The following is a 20,222-nucleotide window of genomic DNA, read 5'->3' as shown; positions in this document are numbered from 1 at the left end:
CCATAGATCCTTTTAAGAAAATTACAGACAAGCATGGGGAAAATTGTCAGTTTCAATTAGGTCAAGATGAAGAGAAAAGAGGCATAGGAGAAGATCCTGCCAACCACAGATAGGACTGAGCAAGTAAAGTGGAATGGAATATCCTAAAATCCTAGGCTAGAAATCTCCCACCCCCTCATCTCCAATGAACTTAAGCCTTAAACTTCATTGTGAACACAGTAAAACATACCCTGTGGCCAAAAGAAAAGAAGAGGAGGAGGAGGAAGAGGAAGAAAAAGAGGAGAAGGAGTGAAAAGGCAACCCCATAAAATAGGGGAAAACACTTGCAAATCATGTATTTTAAAAGTCTAATATCCTAGTATGCAAATTAACACATGAAACTTTTTTTGATGCCAAAAAATAACTTTGGGTGTGCATTTCTCAATTACAACAAAAGCTTAATTTTAAAAGGGTAGATATTAGAGTCATATCTCAGTGGCAAATTCCTTTCCTAGCACATGTGAGGCCCTAAGTTCATCCTTTGAACCCAAAGTAAAGAAGGGACTCAAGAAGACATTTTCCAAAGAAGATATGCAAACAGGCAATAAGGGTGTGAAGATGCCCACATCTTAAACATCAGAGAACGGCAGACTAAAACTAAAATGAGGTCATGCTCATTATTTGAATACAAAAAGAAGCAGAAGTTGATAAGGATATGAAAAATTGTAGTGCTTGTACATCGTTGATTGTAGTGTCAAACAGTGTAAACACAAAGAAAGATGGTTATGTATACCAGTTGCTTTTTGTTACTATGATAAAATATCATGAATAAAAGCAACATATAGACAAAAGATTTTGGCTTGTGGTTCCAGAAAGTAAGACTCTATCACAGCTGGGAGGCATGGCAGCAGGAGCAGAAAGCTGAGACATTACATCTCCCCAGTGAAAGACTTCCTCCAGCAAGCCTGCATTTTCTCAGTTCTATAACCTCCCAAACATTGCCACCAACAGGGAACCAAATGAAATACAGGACTATTAAGTATGTTTTTCAATTAAATTACCATATACCAATCCATGGTCCTAATAGGATCATGCCCTTATCATAATGCAAATTACATTCGGTCCAAATTTCCAAGTCTCCTTATTTAGTAATTTTAATATCATTTTAAAAGTAAAAATGGGGGCTGGAGAGATGGCTCAGCAGTTAAGAGCACTTCTGAAGGTCCTGAGTTCAAATCCCAGCAACCACATGGTGGCTCACAACCATCCGTAATGAGATCTGATGCTCTCTTCTGGGGTGTCTGAAGACAGCTACAGTGTATTTATATATAATTAATAAATAAATCTTTTAAAAATTACTATATAAAAGTAAAAATGGCTATCTTTCTGAAAGCAATCTACAGATTCAATGCAATCCCCATAAAAATTCCAAATCAATTCTTCACTGAGTTAGAAAGGGCAATATGCAAATTCATCTGGAATAACAAAAAACCTAGGATAGCAAAAAATCTTTTTGAAATTTAAGGTAATTACTTATTTGTGACCTCCTATACAATCAAAAATCAAGTTGTATACTTCCAACATATAATGGCACATAATGTATTTTCCTAGTCAGAAAGGGAGGGAAAGAGGCATAGTCGGGGAATACTGGACCAAAACAAGACTAAAACTCACAAGAGCAAACACCAAGTCCTGTAGTTCTTTGTATAATGTCTGGGACTTTAGTTTCAAAGGGCTTAGATTGCTGCACCCTGAAGCTTTGCTGCCTATAATCTCTCTTGACCTTGTTCTACTCTCTGCATGTAGCTCTCCTTATTGAACATCTTACAGTTCTGACATCCCTAACATCTTGGAATCTCCACTTCAACCAAGGCTTCACTTTTACAACCTCATCAAAATAGCCTTTAGGCCTCACAAGAACTCCAACCCTGCCACACATTGCTGGCCTCAGTGGTTCTCTGAAACCATGGATGAAGGATCTAACACCTCTTCACTCTTATATCGTTCATGTCTCCAAAGTCAAGGTCACATGGATGAGCAAGTATGGCTGCCAACTTAGCATGGACCATCACTTCCACCAGCTTTCATGTATTGAAGCAATTGCTCTCCAGGAGCAAGCAACCCTTTTTGAATTTCTCCTTTCACAAGTTGAAATCTCAGCTGAGTGGAGTCTTGCCCTGAGGGCACAATCTTCCCAGTGTTCCAAGAAGAACTAGTGGCCTCTCCTTAATAATTACAGCCTCTCCTTCAGCACATGCCTTGGCTATGTTCAGTTCCTTAGCACTCCTTTTCTCTACAAACTGTGTATTTTATATTTCTTTTTGTCCCACCTGCTCTTTTTCATTGTATAACTATATGAGTTATCAGTAATAACTATGCTTCAGACTCAATGTTATGCTGTCTTGAAGTTTTCTCTGCCAAAGAAATTCATTTATTACTTTAAAATTTAGCCCTGGGCTATTTTTTAGGATGCAAGCAGAAGGCAGCCAGATTCTTTGCCAAAATATTATATGAACTAGTTCATAATACAGTCTCTGCTTTCTCTGAAATTTCTTGAGCTGAGCCTCTATAGTCCTCAGTACTCTCAGCACCACGGTCTTCTAGGCACTTACTAGAATGGCATGTGGAATTCTGCTAATAGCATTTATGGGTCTTCCAGTCTGAAGTTCAAAATCTTCCACATCCCTCAAAACACAAGTCAAAAAAACAAACATGGTCAGGTTTTTCACAAGTAACACATCACTTCTGGTTGGAGCCTAGCCTTTAATGGCTAACCCATCTCTCCAGCTCACAATACCCAACTTTTGCATCAGTTACTTTTCTACTACTGTGATAAACTATCATAACCAGAAGCCACTTAAGAAAAAGGTTTCATGTTGTTTACAGTTGCAGAGGGTCAGAATCCATAATGGTGGAGATAGCATGTCAGCAGGCAGCTGAAGCAAAAAGCTCTGTGATCACACTGTATCCGCCTACCAGGAAATGGGGAGATCAAAGTGAAACTAGAGTTACTTAATAAACTCTCAGCAAGACTCCTCATCCTAAAAGTTCTCCAACTTCCTTAACTGCACCATGAATTGGAGGTCAAGTGTCTAAATACATAGATTTATTGAAAAAAAAAAAGAAAAGAAAAATCTCCGACTGAAGAGATGGCTCAGTAGGTGAGAGTATTGACTGTTCTCTCAGAGGTCCTGAGTTCAATTCCTAGCAACCACATGGTAGCTCACAACCATCTGTCATAGGATCCAATGCCGTTTTCTCTCGTGTGTCTGAAGACAGCTACAGTATACTCTTACGTAAAATAAATAAATCTTTAAAAAATTTTTTTCTCATTTAAACCATCACAAGGGGTGTCCTAGTTAGGGTTTCTGTTGTTGCACTGAAACTAAAAGAACCTAGTGGCGAAACTCTCACTCATATCCCAAGTCAGCGTTCACCCAAAGAAACACGAGAGACCGTCTTGATGCAAACACACGAGGTAGTTTAATGACAGAGCTCCGCACTGACATGTATCTCACACAGGAGATAACGGATGTCGGCCCTGAGGCTCAAAAGTTAGAGGTTTATATGGGAAAGGAGTGGGGGTAGGGGAAGAATTGGCACAACTTGACACAATTGGGCAGTTTAAACATCAGCGAGCAGCATGTGATAGCAACTCTAAAGGGAGGGTGTTTATCTTGGTCAGCAGGACATCTGGCTAAGCTCAAACCATATCAGCAGGTGGCCCATACGGGGGTGGGGGTGGGGGTGGGGGGATTGTCCTTGCATGCCTTTCTTATCTCAATGGCTAGTTGGTTTCTGGGATGACTTTACAGCCTTTGTTCTTTGCTCTAAGCCCCCAAAGCCCTCCTAATTAGCAAGCCACATGAGTCATAGACCTTGAATAAACTTTCTGGCTAGGGCTTTGAAGTCTTGAATTTAGTTTTCTTTCTTTCAAAACACCATGACCAAAAAGCAAGTTGGGGAGGAAATAGTTTATTTGGCTTACACTTCTAGATCATGGTTCATCACTGAAGGAAGTCAGGACAGGAACTCAAGCAAAGATGGAACCTGGAGGCAGGAGCTGTTGCAGAGGCTATGGAGGGACGCCGCTTACTGGCTTGTTCATTATGGCTTGCTCGTTTTCTTAGTTAGGGTTTTACTGCTGTGAACAGACACCATGACCAAGGACAACATTTAATTGGGGCTGGTTTACAGGTTCGGAGATTCAGTCCAGTATCATCAATGCGAGAGTATGACAGTATCTAGACCGATATGGTGCAATAGGAGCTGACTGAGGGTTCTACATTTTCATCTGGAGGCTGCTAGTGAAAGACTGACTTCCAGGCAGCTAGGAAGAGGGTCTTAAAGCCATGCCTACAGTGACACATCTACTTCAAGGCCACACCTCCAAATACTGCCACTCCCTGAGCCAAACATCTACACTCAGCCTTCTTTCTTATAGAACCCAGGATCACCAGCTAGGCATGGAACCACCCACAATGGGCTGGGCCTTCCTCCATGGATCACTAACTGAGAAAAATGCCTTACAGCTGGATCTCATGGAGGCATTTTTCCACTGAGGATCCTTTCTGTCTGGAGACTCCAGCTTGTGTTAAGGTAACACAAACAAACCATCATGGACACATGTGTGCTCACACACATACACATGCATGTACACTGGTGCATGGGTGAACATCCTTGTGTGCACACTCCTTGTCTCTTGATGTGGGGTAGCATACAATACCTCAGGAATCTGTTAGCAAGAAAACCATTATTGTATGTGGACACCAAGGCCTCGGACTAGAACTGTGAGCTCAAATAAACCTGTTCTTTATAACTCACTGTGGCTGTGAGATGGATTATTGACAACATAAAAGGATCAATACTAGTAGAGAGATGAAGCTGCCCTGATGAAAGCAGAAAGTGAGGCTGGAGAAATGGGCAGGAGTGGATGTCAAAAGCTCTTGAATGTTCCGAAGAGGACAGACTTCATTTTAAGAGGAATCAAGTCCTAGTCAACAATGGGGTTTGCATCCATATGTCCCCTTCAGTCAAGTGTGACAAAGAGAGTCAGAGGTCAAATGGGTACAGGGAGCTGATAACTTAAAAACTTATACATTTACTAGTATTTGCTGTATCAGCTTTCTGACATGTCACACTTATAATGATTTTCAGTTACATTTATTTATATATTTATAAACATACAAACAATATGTACTTAGTGCTCTTTTTCTCTGTATCACATTCACAACCTACGTGAATGATTCTTTCAGGTTTTGTTTTGTATTTTGAGATAGTGTTGTTCCATATGTGGTCCTGGAATTTGCTAGGTAGACTAGAATGGCCTTAAACTCACGGAGCTCTGACTCTGTCTCCTAAGTGTTATAACTAAGGCTGTGTGCCACCATGCCCAACTCTATTTTCTTTCTTTCTTTTTTTTTCCAACTCTATTTTCATGATCTGTTTTCTCCAGTTGTTTCAACTACACCTTCATTAACCACAAGAATCTTCAGTGGATCTGTGTCATCAGGTCTTTGAAAAGAATTTGTTTTCGCTTTAATAAAGACAGCAAATGGCATCCTGTTGGGAGTTGTCTGAAGGCCAGCTGTGCACCCTCAGGCAGAGCAGTCCTGTTGCACAAATACACTATTCAGACAAATAAGATGGGGAGTTTGTACCGGCATGTTATGTTGCTCAAGGACATAGCCAAGCTCATTCCTAAAACTCCTTTAGCATCTGAATATGAATTAAGAAATCTGGGCATTCCACAGAGTCAGGGATGGCTTCATTATATGATCCATGAACCAGAACCTCACGTCTTACTGTTCCAGAGGCCACTGCCCAAGAAGCTAAAGAAATGAAGCCTTTCAGCGTCAAGCTTTCCACAGTTGTCCTCACTCCCTGCCATCTTTCTGATCGCGTGACCATGCTGCTTTCTTATTTCTCACTTTGATATGTAAAGGATACACTGTTTGAATGTGCTGGTACCTGCTTTGCTTCTGGAGTTGAACCACCAATGCCACAGCCCTGTCAGATGAGTGTGACCTCAAAGCCCTCGTGTGTTCAGTATCCAGCAGGCCATATTTGGCAGAAGCATGTGAAATCAGATCATGGCTGTTACAAGGATAATGTATATTTGTTGTGGTTGTTTTCACTACTGGGTAGTATATTTATGGTGACTTACAGAATTATGTTTAAGTGTATTAGAAACTTTCCATTTTATCGGACAGATCTCTTCTGTTACAAGTCTTGATTATTAGAAGTTTTTATAATTTAAAAGAAAGAAAGAAAGAAAAAAGAAAGAAAGAAAGTTAGCCAAGGTAGAAAGGCAGGAGGACTGCAAATTAAAAGCCAGCCTGGGCTACACAGAAAACATACAAAACCAAAAACTATTTTTTAAAAAATTTATTTATTATTATATCTAAGTACACTGTAGCTGTCTTCAGACACATCTGAAGAGGGTGATACAGATGGTTGTGAGCCACTATGTGGTTGCTGGGATTTGAACTCAGGACCTTCAGAAAAGCAGTCAGTGCTCTTAACCTCTGAGCCATCTCTCCAGCACCCTCAAGACTATATTTTTATTTTTATTTGTGTGTGTGTGTGTATGAATGTAAGTGCAGGTGTTCATGGAGCCCGGAAGAATGGCACCTCCCTGGAGTTGTTATATGAGGTTGTAAGACATCATGTGGGTGCTGGGAATCAAATTCGGGTCCTCTCACCATACCTTCTCTTAACCATTGACCCATCTCTCTGCCCCCTAGAAACTTTTTTTTTTAATAGATCAGGGGATATTGAATAAAATTGCATGTAACAAAAGCTAATACAAAGAACGTTAAAAGATAGAGATCAATAACAAATACACTTTTAAAAGAAATTTTTAACTGTGTGTACATGTACCCATTTCAACTGAGTTGGTGTGGAGGTCAGAGGGCAACTTGCAGGAGTCAGTTCTCTCTTCTACTGAACTTGCCATGTCCACATTTTTAGTCAGAGGGAGCAGAGAGATAGTTATGTGTATCAGAGAAGAATCAGCAATAAAGTAATGAAGGTGTAGAGACAAAATAAGCTTGGATGTGGGAAGAAATGACCACTTAGGCTAGGTCATGAGGTTTAGTAAATAGGGTTGGATAACAGAGCTCACACATGGCAAGCAAAGGCCAGTACTTGGAGGGAACTATACAAATTCAATGTGTTGAAACTTAGTGGGCTAGGAGCAGGAAATAGGAGGCAAGAAAGGCAAGAAGAGATGGTGAACTGAAAGGAGTAGACAGTACACCGAACTACATGCCAAAGCACTGGGGAGCCTCCTAAGGCCTTCAGCTGGCCAGCACCCTGATCAGATGCTGCAGGAAGGGCAGAGGCAGTGCAGAGACCAGCTGGGAAGCTACTGTCATGTCAGACAAGAGTCGTGGTCTGGGTCAGGCGTGGCATCGAGAGGTAATCTGGGAGAACTGAATGGGCTTTGTGGATCTGATGGGGAAGTAAGGCATGAAGAAAAAAAGATTGAAGGGGATTTCAATGTTCTTGGGCGAGGCAGCTATGTGTCATTGCCTGAAAGGAGGACAGTGGAGAGGATGAGCTGCAGGTGGGTAAGACAGTAAGTTCAACCTGGGATATGATGAACCTGAGAGTGAAGGTTCTTCAGAGCCAGAATTCTCTGCCTTTTTCTCTACTCCCTGTGTCTTGTGTAGTGTATATTCAGATGCTGACATTTGTGCCCAGACATCTGATTACTGAATGGATGATAGTCAAGCATCTCTGGTCTCAATGTTATGCACAAACCATTTTCCAGCATCTCTGGTTGGTTAATAAAGATCTGATAAGCTTACAACTAGGCAGAAGAGGACAGTAGAGGCAGGACATTGGATCCTAGTGAGAGGGTTCACAGGTAGAAAGAGAGGGGCACAAAGAGAAGGTGTGGAGAGACCATATGGGGACACCAAGAGGATTCACCATAAAGACACGATAGAGAGCAGCTGTAGAGAGAATCTCTATAAGCATCATCTGTCAATAAAAAAGGTGAAGGCCAATGAGCTGAGGCAGGAAATAGGAGGTGGGACACTGGTAGGAAGAGAGAGGATTCTGGGAAATGGTGAGAGAATAAAAGGAGACACTAGGAGAAAGAGTGGGAGAGAGCCATGGAGAGACAGATGTAAACTAGCAGGTAAATGAACTAGGGGAGATGCTGCAGAGATGCAAAGAAAGAAGCAGGCTGGGATCAAGGAAAGGTAACTAACCAAGTGGTAGGAATAGAATAGTTTAAATGGGTTAAGTAAGTTATGAGCTAGCCAGGGAATAAGCCAAAGCTTATGGCTAAGGCATTTAAGGATAAATAATTAGTCCCGGAGTCATCCAGAAGGACTGGAAAAGGAAAACTGATTTAAATATTATTTTAATAAGCATCCATGAGGACACACATGGAGCACAGCAAGCCAAGGCAAGACTGAGATGGCAGTAATGGGGCATTTATTCGGGTATTAATAGCCTTAGAGGGTTAGAATAGCTTAGAACCTGCCCAGCATAGAGTGCTGGCAGCTTGTTAATAAAAATACCAGGCCTCTGTATCTTTTATTCAGAAACTATATGCACTAAGTGGGTGTAGAAACCCCTGTAATTATTTGGGAGCATAAGGGAGTGTTAAGAAACCCCCCTGAAGAATACTCCTATCTATGTTAGGTACTATGAACAGTGTCCTACTGTTCAAGATAATATTTGTTTAATTTGTGAATATGTAAAACAGAAGCTCCTTGTATTGTTTTATATGAAGAGGGGTCTAGGAGGTAGTTTTGAAGCACAGGTGGCAGAACCAGGTCAGGGGATGTAAGTGGTCGATGTCAACCAACCTTCCAATGGCACACTCCACACAGCACATTGCTGAACTCAGCAGCTCCATCAGAACGACCCCTCCCCCGGCACCTCTCTACCACTCTCTTTGCAGGTAGCAGGCACTCCCTAAGGGTGGGTTGTTGGACTCTTCAAGCAGGTTGGTAGCAATTGCTCTTACTTCTTATCAGAGTTTGATGTCAATGGGCAAGTAAAGACCTCCCATTTAATTTCCTTGAATCCTGATGACTTAAAGGGAGCCACTGTAGAAGAGCCAACAGACCAGCATTACCTTAACGTGCTTGGTACTTTTCCATCTCTTCACTGGGGTAATGTTGGGGTTTTGTGGTTATTATTTTAAAAAATAACAAACAAACAAACAAACAAACAAACAAAAAAACAGGGTGTACCCACAAAAGGAATATGGAAACTTTTCCAGGTTCCAGACTTCCCCACATTCGTATGCAGCTGGCCAATTAAGGAGGTCCTTCAGAGGGAGATATACTTATACCCCCAAAAACATGGTATTTGTTAGCTGGAAGCACTGACTTTCATTTTGGACCTTTACCCACCTAAACAACCTCACAGTCTGGTCCACTTTTGCTTAACTTCTTGGGAAGGACAACGTTCTGCTACAACCTGTTACCCTCTCCTCATTTTTCTCTAAAGTGTTATCTCCTGGCTCCTCACCATCCAGGCCTTCTCTGTATTGCTTTGTGATGGGGTTTATAAACTGAAGACTTCGTATCAGCTAAAGCCAGCCACAGGTGAGGAAGTCCAAACTAAACATGAAACACTGACATCTTTTGTCCCATTCTGTCCCTTCCCCGTCCCAGCTCCCTCTCCTGAGCAGTCCTCTTCATCCTCGAGACGCTTGCTCCTGTCTTTCATATATCAGCAGCACACTGTTCAGCCACAGTGATAGGCTTATCCTCCTTCCTTCCTGGGACATCTGCCCTTATGTGGGAGAATCCTGTGTTCTAGTTCTCTTTCCCCACTGGAAATCAAAGGCAGGTCCTTGGCTTTCTGGCTGTGTCCTCAGTCAGGCCTATGATATAGATATTTAATCAGGGAATTGTGACAACAAATGGCCTCTGAGCAGCAACCTGAAAAATCCAAGCTGATTCTGGTTCCATCGTTCATTGGTCATGATTTCATGCATACACAAGAAGCATCTTCACTGTCTATTAGGCAGCTCCTGCTACCAGCTTCCATGTCACACTCCCTTACACAAATCTACTGACTCTCAGTGTACATTTAAAAAAAAATGGCATTGTTTTATTTTTGCCAGCAGGCGTGGGATACATGTTGTGGTAGGTGTGCTGGGCTCAGTGCAGGTGTGGATGGGGTCGGGGGAGGTGATGACTTGGTGGTTGGATGGGAACTAAGAGGATTAGATTCGCTTCTGGGAAGTTTGGATGAAAGAATCATGGCACGCTATAGCTAAGCCACCAATGAGGTTGAGAAACTCTTGGAAATCTAGCTGCCCGTCACAGTTGAGGTCCAGCTTCTTCATCATGCGGTCAAGGACACCAGGATCCTTCTGGTTCTGCAAAAACAATGACATCTTTATATTTCACTTTCTTCGGTGCCTCTTAATATGCTGCCACATTTTATTCTCAGTGGAGTAGAAAGTCCGGGAAGGGGTTATTGAGAGCGACCTGCTTTAGCAGCAGACCTGGACACAAATCCAGACTTCTTTACTCCTTGTCCTATGTTCTTTCTGTGACGTTAAGGGTTATTCAACTTTGGAAAGTGTTGGATGCAACTCCCATATATAAACCACGAGGCAGTGAGTGGCTTGAGGTAGAAAGTTACAGGTCCTGCCTAAGAAGCTTCATCTTCCACCCATCTCCAACACACACACACACAGACACAGACACACACACACACACACAGACACACAGAGACACAGAGACACACACACATACACACACAGACACACACACACACACAGACACACACACACACACAGACACAGACACACACACACACACACACACACACACGTTAAATAAGAAGCTTCATCTTCCACCTATCTCCAACACACACACACACACACACAGAGACACAGAGACACACACACATACACACACAGACACACACACACACAGACACAGACACACACACACATACAGAGACATAGACACACACACATACACAGAGACACAGACACACACACACACACACGTTAAATAAGAAGCTTCATCTTCCACCCATCTCCAACATACACACACACACACACACACACACAGACACAGAGACACACACACAGACAGAGACACACACACACACATACACACACACACAGAGAGACACAGAGACACACACACACACAGAGACACAGACACACACACACACGTTACATAAGAAGCTTCATCTTCCACCCATCTCCAACATACACACACACATACACACACAGACACAGAGACACACACACACACACATACAGAGACACACACATACACACACACAGATACACAGACACATACACACACACACACACACACACACACACACACACACACATACACACGTTACATAATCTGATGTAATTGTCATCTTGAAGGCTTACTGCTTCAGCCTGCCAACTTAGGCCTCATCCTGGAAGCCTCTAGCCTCCATACTATCTTATCTAGGCCTAGAATGTTTTCAGCCTCTGAGACTTGCTGCTCAGTAAGTTCACCCCTTCTAGTTCTTTCTGAACTCCAGGTGGCTGGTCAACTCAACTGTTCTGGCTCTAGCTGCTCACCCAAATGACTTATTCAACTTAGCTTTTCTGTCAGCCTCCGAATTGCTCCGCTTGGTTTCAAACTAAATCTAGCAATCTTTTCTAATCTTCTGGCTCCTTCTCATTCTCTTGCTCATTCTGTCTTTACCTGTGTCCAGCTTGTTCTCTCTTGCAACGTGTTTCTGTACAACTATCCCAGTTAAACTGTCTCCTCCTCCCTCTCTGCTGCTCCACTCTCCCTCTCAACGCTACTGCACTGCTCTCAATGAACTCTACTGTATTCCTGCACTGTACTCTCTTCTTGTACTGTCTGTCTCTCCTTCAAGTAGCTCCCCTTTCCTCTCTCTTCTCAAGGGATTAAGTGTGTACTAAGGGCTGAGCCACACCCTAACTAGAAACATGTTCAAATGTCCTATAATACACACACACACACAGCCACTCTCTACATTTACATTTAGATCAATTTAGAAAGTCATTAGCCATATTTCAAGTGAGTAAGATGTTTAGTTACAACCATGTGACTGGAGTAAGGCTGTTTCATGCAAGGCCATTCTGCTGGGCTCCTGTTCAGTGCAGTAAGCAGTCAGGGTATGGGGGCTGGGACAGATACCTTTGTGAAGGCAGCCAGCTCTGTGTTCATGAAGGAAAGGAATTCAGTTTTGGAGAGTTGAGTGTTGTTTCCATCCTTCCCGCTGTACTTTTGGAAAACAGCAATCAGGGACTCAATGCATCTCTCAGTCTCTGTAGGCATTTTTGCTTCTGGGGAAAACAAAAATGGAGGGCTCAGGTTAAAAATATTTCGAGAATTACTGTACCTAAAGAGTGTACTTCACCCAGTTTTCTTGGGTTGAATATTAACGTATGCCCTTTTATTCCATTTTCTTGATTTAAATATACATGTATGTTTATATTTAAATTTTTTTCTAGTGTATAGAATTATGCAGTATTTAGTTTTGAGCCATTTACTGTAATATAAATATTGGTCTAATCGCTGTAAACTATTTTTCCTATATTTTTCTTTGCCCCTATTGAATTCTTTTCTTATTTTGAATTATAATCCAAATTTAATCTTCTTTATTGTAATATATTCTCCTTATTTGAGAATTAGGAAGGCTAGAGAATAGAGTGTGCCAGAGGAGCGCAGTGCCTCATCTTTGGCTGAAGCAGTTTCTTGCAGTCTTGTTCATTTATCAGGGGTCAGAGAGGCAAACAGCAAGTGATATTTTGTGAGCTTCCTTTTGATAGCTCCAGTGCATGCAGTAAGGTATTCCACACAGAACTCCGAGTGCTTAGAAACACTAGATGACTCAGACAAGGGAGAACTTTTCTGATATTCTTAGACAGTGTGAGAAAACATATGAATAATCTGTTCATATGACTATAGGAATCTGCACACACATGTTCTGAACTTTGGAGGGAGATTACAGTGAGTGACCTATTCCACAAGAGGCTACTGTGATTGAATGAGATGCCCTAAAGTAATTCTCATGAATTTCTCTGAAGAAAATGAACAGCACATCTGTAATCGTGCACTGGGGGGGGGGGGGGGAGGAGAGAGGACATTTTAGACGTTCGAAAGTATATTCAGCAAGGTGTGGGGGTGCATATACCCTTGGAGGATCAAGAGTTTGGGTTAACCTGGGCTACCTAGTGAAACTATAGATTTATTGTGTGTGTGTAAAGCAGAAAGCTAGACGTCACTAATTTTACTTGTGCAGAACTAAGGCATGAGAGGGCAACTATCAGGGTAGCGTCACCCCTAGGCTCTCGGCTACAAGGTTCCTTTCTACAGAGTTCTGCCTTTGTTTCATCCAAACGCCACTCATTTCCAAAGGAATGGTGGCTGGAATGTCTTAACACAGAGTTAAACCAAAGCTGTGGTTGCACCAGGAAGAGCATCATTCAAGTTCTGTGCCGGACTCTGCTTTTCCCACAGCAGAATTCCTAAAGGAAATTCTACTGAGTTGAGTCATCCTGGTTGAGATCTGTTCCCAGAATCCAGAATTGATCCGTTGTGCTCCCCCTAGTGGGTAGCAGCGCAACTGCAGGGTTTCCTAGACCCTGTCAACCACACCCTGACACTTTCTCGCTTGATGTTAACTATGATTTGTATGTATGTATGTATGTAATTTAGTATTTAGTTTTTGACTGCTCTCTAAGACGGACTTTCTGGATACGAAAGTTGGAAGCTTTCAGGCTGTGCAACAGCACATGCTAAAGATGACAAAAGCTGGCAGCCCCGCAGCCTCTCTTCCTAACACCTATCTTTCTTTTTCTTTCTTTCTTTCTTTCTTTTTTTTTTTTTTTTGTTTTTGTTTTTGTTTTTGTTTTTGTTTTTCGAGACAGGGTTTCTCTGTGTAGCCCTGGCTGTCCTGGAACTCACTCTGTAGACCAGGCTGGCCTCGAACTCAGAAATCCGCCTGCCTCTGCCTCCTGAGTGCTGGGATTAAAGGCGTGCGCCACCATGCCCCGTTCCTAACACCTATCTTAAGCAGCTTATTATCAAAATTGCACTGCTGTGGCTCACTGCACCTAGGAATGCCCAGAGTACCTGAACCTTCTTCTGGAGATAAGTTCTTTCTAAAGAGTCTGAAGGAGAGAAAACTATTGGTAAGTTAGGGGGGGGGGGGGGGGGAAACACCAAACACCACAGCCTAGAAACAAGTGTTTACACAACATGCTCTTCCTATCAGAACTAAAATCTAGCTGCCTTATTAGTGTGTCACATGATAGCAGGAGAGTTGGCACGGAGGACTCGCTAGACTGGGGAGGAGGTTCCAGGCCTATAGATGCTCCTTTCTTCTTTCCCTTAGAACAGAGGGCTCAGATGGGAAGGTTTTGCCCATGTGGAGCAGCGGCTGAAAGAGAGGGCACGGCCCACACCATCGCCCTTTTGCATGATGGGAACAGTGACAGCAAGGAAAACCCCACTGTGAAAGGACGCAGTGAGATCCTTTTAAAACGCAACCTAAACACCCAACGTTCCAGGGAAGCTTCCCCTTGACAGAAATATGTGAAAAAGAGGGAACCACACCAACTATCTCTTTCTCAACCAGCACCAAAGCTCTTCCTTCAAGTGTTCAGGGTCTCATCTATCTCCTTTCACCTCATAACCTGTTGGTGCTGGGCCCTAGGTACCCTGTGTGATGAAAAGGGGAAGAAGGAAACAATAAGTAGGAAGTGATGAAAGACTGACACACCAAAGCAGGGGTCCGCAAGCTTTCTGTTGCTGTTATTTGCAATAAAGGGACAGCTGTGGATATTTTTTAGCTCTTTATGCTCCATAAGATCTTATCACTCTTGCCATAGTCAGGCAGCAAGGGTGAGGATACATAAAGCAAAAGGGTGTGGCGGTGCCTGTAAACTCTATACATTTGATTTTCATGCCATTCTCATGCATTACAAGGGATTCTTTTCCTTTTGAATGTCTTCCAACCATTTAAAAACATAAAAATCTATAATTAGTTTGGGACTAGGGCAAAAACGCACTTGGGCCTCTCTCCAACATTTGCTGATCCTCTTTGAAGAGTCAAAGGAAGGGGTAGATTTTGGAGGGGATGTGAATTACTGGAAACATTTTTTAAAGAAACGAGGGGAACTGAAGTAGCAGGTAGGAGACAGGCAGGTGATGTAGGGAGTGGCTAAAAAGATGGCTGGGAGTGGAGTAAGGGGGAGAGGAAAAGAGCGAGCTGGGAGGGACTGGCCTCCTCCCACATTCCTGTCTGTGGTTCCAATGGCTGCAACAGGCTCCGGTTTCTCATCTGTATGTCTTGGCTGTTTGCCTGCGGTTTCCCCGCAGCTGAGTCCCCCAGAATTCAGGAAGGCTACGTTCTGAACCGCTTTCTTTCTAGTCTTCATGAACGCCTAGCGACGCTGCCCCAAGTTCTCACTGAGTCTGCAGCTCTCTGGCGGCCGCCACTGGTTGGGTTCAGGGGCTCACGGCCCCAGGGAGTCTAGCGGCCGCACCCAGCCCGGGCTCAGGCCAGTTAGGCAGCCGCACCCAGCCTAGAACTTATTTTGCCCGGGAGAACAAAAGACCGCCGTTTCTCCCCACAGGCTGTTATTAGGGTGTAATTTTAGGGCTTCCTCGTGCCCTCCACTCTTCTCTAATTGCCTCCCACAGTTTCATCTTCCCGATCCATTTTCTGCCACGTCCACACGTTAGTCCAAGATACACCCAGCCAAGAGCATGCGTAGCTCTTTGTTGTTTTCATTAAAAAGAAAAAAATCTAAAAAGTTCAAAAACTTATGCTTACCAAGTTGAGGAGCGAGGTCCGGCTGCGACTGTGGCTGACGGTGGCTGGGACAGGAGTGGCGGTCGGGGTCCGGGTCCCGCCCCTCAGCCTGACTCAGGCTGTGCCCGCCCCGGCCCCCGCCCCTCCGCAGGCCTCGGCCTGTCCCCATGTCGGTGCTCTAGACTCAGCTCACTGGTTGTAGTCCCTGTGACTCAACAGGTCTCTGTTCCTCTCTCCCTGGAATCTCAAAGATTTTTGGCTTTAGGGGAAGTCATGCCCCTAGCTCTTTTTCTATGCACGTGTCCATTTGCAGTTCAGGTCAGATAAGCAGAAAGAATGTGAGTCGTGCTCATCAAGTAGGTCCCTAGGAGCTGGGGCTGTCCTGCTACACTGAAGAAATTTAATAAACAGTTGTGATTTTTTAAATTTTTCTGACACGTGGTATTCCTGAGTAGCTAAAGCTGACTTTGATTCTCTATGTAGCACAGGCTAGCCTCAAACTTAGGACCCTCCTACCCCCGCATCCCAAGTGCTGGATTATAGGTGTGCACCATCTGGCCTACCTAAGGGCAGTGATTATTGCCAACAGAATATTGGTGATTATTGTCTAGAGATAATTTTCACCCTGCTTTCAAGTTTTAAAATGACAGTTAAGAAAACTCTTGCAGCTAAACATCTCCCTGTGCAAGTGCGGCATTTTCCTGTCTGTGTTTCAATAAAGTTGGGAATTGTATGACAAACTTCCAGCTTCTAATCCTTGGTCCACAACATCACTGCAGCACTTTTGGCAAGTACTGGCCCCTCTGAGCTTCCATTTTCCCATCTATAAACAAGCCATGCTGCCTTCACCACTTAGTAAAGGCACGTAGAATGTCTATCACATAGAGTGATGCCCTTAAGGAGACACCCCCCGCCCCAAAAAAAAGAACAACTTGCAGAGTAGATGTGAATAGGGCATTGTGTGAATGCTTCCTGGTTTCTGCTCCCCCAATTTCACCAGTCACAGTTCCTGTCTCTTGTTTAGGAACCCTTGAAGTCAGACATGGTGGCCCTTGCCTATAATCTCAGCATGTGCAAGGCTGAAGAGGGAAGACTACTGCAAGTTCAAGGCCAGCCTGTGGCCTACCTAGTGAATTCCAGAACGGCTTGGGTTACAGAGTAGGATTTTGTCTCATAAGAAAATTAGAATCCAAACCAAAACAAACACTCTTGTGTTTCCAACAATAATTCAAAAAATAATTAGATCCACCCTCTTTCCATTTCTGCCGATGATGTGACCATTTTCCCATTTTCCTTATTTGAAAACATTAGCACCATGTTTTTAAAAAAATTACTTTCTTACACGATTTTCTAAAATCATGGCCCTTGGAATTTCAGCTTACTGTGTGCTTGGACCCACCTGTCCTTCTTCCACACCTGCACTGATAGAGTTTACATCCCCACTCCCTTTTTCCATTGATTTTGCAACTGGGCCCTTGCCCTCCAATAAAAACATATTTAATCAATAAAAACACATTTTCCCAATGTGCAATTTTGATTGATTAACTGCTTACTTTAGAACAAAACACACAATAAAAGAAACAAAGTAACTTACTAATACTTTTATACCAAACCAAACTGCTGGGGACAGAAAGATGGCTCAGAGGGTAAGGGTGCATCCTCCAAGCCTGTTAACCTGGATTTGATCCCTGGAACCCAAATAGTAAAAAAAGAGAACCAATTTCTACATGCTGACCTTAAACCTCCACATGTGTGTTATGGTGAGTGCCCCCCTAATAATTAATAGCAAAATAAATATTTTTTAAAACCCAAATTTCTTGGCCTCTTTGTGTCCCTGAATAACCTGTTCAGCCTTAATGAATAAGCTAAAATATCAACTATTCCTTTGATTGCATTTGAGAACCTACTAATTGCCAAGCATTGTTCTGGGATCTGCAAATATAAACACTAGTGTGCTACAGTGCCTGCCTTTGAGAACCTCCATGAACAGATGTCACACAGATGTTACTGGGGCATTGTAGATGGCACTAGGATTAGTTAAGATCTTAAATCTATGTGGGAAGTTTTCTGTATGAGGGATTGCTTTTTCTAGAGGAAGAACTGTAGCTTTCGCCAGATTCTCAAAAAAAAATCTATAATACAAGTTATTAAAGAGCCATAAGTCTAAGTTACTCTATACCCTACTCCTGGGCATGTCCACATCATAATCTCTTTAAAGGGAATATACCTCACTTACAGCCTCTGCTGAAGGGGTAGACTCGGTGACCAAAGTTTGCATGATTTGACCTTGTGCCCATTGTCATAACTGATTGTACTCAAGGCCATCCAGTACATAGGATGGCAGTGGCAAAGGCTTCATGATAAGATGAGATGGGACATATCAGGCCTCTATTCTTGCTTGGAAGCTGGAATTTGGATCACATACAGACTTTGAGGCATAGAGAGAACTAGAAAGTCAGGACAAATTGGAAATACGAACAAGACACCAAGAATAAATGGGAACTGGGAGATTTAGAAAGAAGCATGCCATGCGGCAGAGAGAAGAAAATAAGTCAGCTGGGAACTGAGAATAAAGAAGGCTCCTGTGGGGCTGAATAAACCCTGAGGAGCTCTGGACCAAGTAAATGTGAAGTGTTCAGGACTAGTTGGGTGGTTAGCCTCATCTAGGGTTGCCTGTGGTCACTTTCCAGGGCAGGCTGATGGGGCCCAGTGCTAGGTTCAAACCAAGCTTTTTGGAAAAAGGTAGTCAGACCAAGGTTGGCAAATAATGAGTCAATCAAAAGGGCTAAGGTGTGTGTGTGTGTGTGTGTGTGTGTGTGTGTGTGTGTGTAGCTAAGTTGGCAACAAGAAACAAGAATGAGATAATGGTGAATGATAGGACAAATCAGGAAATAAATGTGGGAATTTCCAGAGTCCAGGGTAATTCTCATATATATGCAACCTGTTCTCCTCTTTGTGGACTGAATGAATCCTTAAGTATGCATTCAGGAGTGTGATAAATGTACTGACAGGATTATGACCAGCTACAGCGGCATTGCCGGAAAGGAAGTGAGTAATCTACTCTGGGAGGATAAGGGGAGTGTCATAGACATTCAAAAATGGGTAAGAAGTTGCCAGTTGATGGATACCATGGTGAAGTAAGGTGAGGTCAGGTCTCACAGGAACATTTTAGAGCTACAGACTATGGTCCTTAGAGTAGGGTTCAGTTCTCTGTGCTTGTGATATATTAGCTACACTGGCTGACTTGCCTGCTCTCATCTATACAAATAGTGGCAGAAGAATTAAGAGTTCCTCGTGTAGAATGTTTAAAGATTTGATCACTGCATTTAGTGGACGTCTGAGTTTTGCTTTTCATTTGTTTGTTTTGTTTTTGCTGAGACAGGGTTTCTCTGTGTAGTCTTGGCTGTCTTGGAACTCACTCTGTAGACAAGGCTGGCCTTGAACTTGGAGATCTGACTGCCTCTGCTTCCTGAGTGCTGGGATAAAAGACATGTGCCACCACTGCCTAGCCACATCCAGGGGACGTTTTAATGACTAAAGTGCAATGATGGAGAGGAGTGGGACATACTGTGTGGTATCAGTGGGTGCCGGTGGTCCTGATTTTAACCAAAGAAGGCTTTTAAGCTGGCTAGCGAGATGATCTTTTTAAAACTCTTGTAAGTAGAGAAAATGTACTAGAGAAGAGAGACTAGAGGCTAAAAACATTGTAATAACCAAAGTGAGATGGCCGTGGTGGTGGGAACAGGGAACTGACAAACACTGACAAGGCAGTTCAGCTGTGCTTGGTATGCTGGCTAGGTTTTGTTTGGTTTTGCATTGTTTTCAACTTGACACATAATGGAGTCATCTGAAAAAAAGAAAACTTCAGGTGAGAAAATGCACCTATCAAACTGGCCCGTAGGCAAGCCTGCAGGGTATTTTCTTGATTGATGATTGATGTGGAAGTTCCTAGCCTACCATGGCTGGTGCCATCACCAGGAAGGCGATGTTCCACCACCCACGGGGTGTAAGTAAACTGAGCAAGCCAGTAAGAAAAATTCTTCCACTGGTTCTTCTTCAGTTTCTGCCTTGAGTTCCTGCTCTGACTTACCTTAATACTGGCCTGTAAGCTAAAATTACTACTTTCCTCAAAGTTGCTGTTGGTCATGATGTTTATCACAGTGAGGAAACCAAACTAGGACACTTGGCTGTTGTTTGGATGTGTGTGAGAGGGAAGGAGGAATGGAGGGTTCTCCTGGTACTGTTCAGTTTGGTAACTGGGCATAGTGGTGGGACAATACAAAGTGCTTAACATTTGGGGATGGGTAGGATAAGATTACAGTTCCATACTGATACTCAACTTCCATTTGAAGCTGAAACCAGCAGGACAACTCAGTGTTGACAAACTTAGGCACGTCTCCATCCAGCTCATTCTCCCATGGCTCCTGGCATCATCATTCTTGCTATACTTTGTTGTCACCTTCTAGTCA

The 20,222-nt window shown here is 43.1% G+C and overlaps 1 protein-coding gene and 1 pseudogene across 1 annotated transcript; one reads left to right on the top strand and one right to left on the bottom strand.

Annotated features, from left to right (window-relative positions):
• The first annotated feature begins 5,533 nt into the window (after window positions 1–5,533).
• Window positions 5,534–5,822, top strand: Gm29950 (annotated as a pseudogene).
• A 4,217-nt stretch (window positions 5,823–10,039) lies between these two features.
• On the bottom strand, window positions 10,040–15,832 carry S100a11 (S100 calcium binding protein A11). Its single transcript, NM_016740.3, has 3 exons — window positions 15,775–15,832; window positions 12,129–12,277; window positions 10,040–10,336 (listed from the first exon to the last, which is right to left on the bottom strand). The coding sequence occupies exons 2-3, from the start codon at window positions 12,267–12,269 to the stop codon at window positions 10,181–10,183; spliced, it is 297 nt and encodes a 98-aa protein (NP_058020.1). The 5' UTR covers window positions 12,270–12,277; window positions 15,775–15,832; the 3' UTR covers window positions 10,040–10,180.
• Window positions 15,833–20,222: the final 4,390 nt, after the last annotated feature.

The sequence above is a fragment of the Mus musculus genome, chromosome 3 (assembly GCF_000001635.26).
Source record: "Mus musculus strain C57BL/6J chromosome 3, GRCm38.p6 C57BL/6J".
Lineage (NCBI taxonomy): Eukaryota > Metazoa > Chordata > Mammalia > Rodentia > Muridae > Mus > Mus musculus.
The sequence above is the reverse complement of the archived record's forward strand: the minus strand, read 5'-3'. Positions and strand labels throughout refer to the sequence as shown.

Coding starts and splice junctions, on each gene's coding strand:
- S100a11 (NM_016740.3), bottom strand. CDS start 12,269: ATGCCTACAGAGACTGAGAGATGCATTGAGTCCCTGATTGCTGTTTTC. Junction 10,337..12,128: donor AGCTGGCTGCCTTCACAAAG/GTATCTGTCCCA, acceptor TTGTTTTTGCAG/AACCAGAAGGATCCTGGTGT.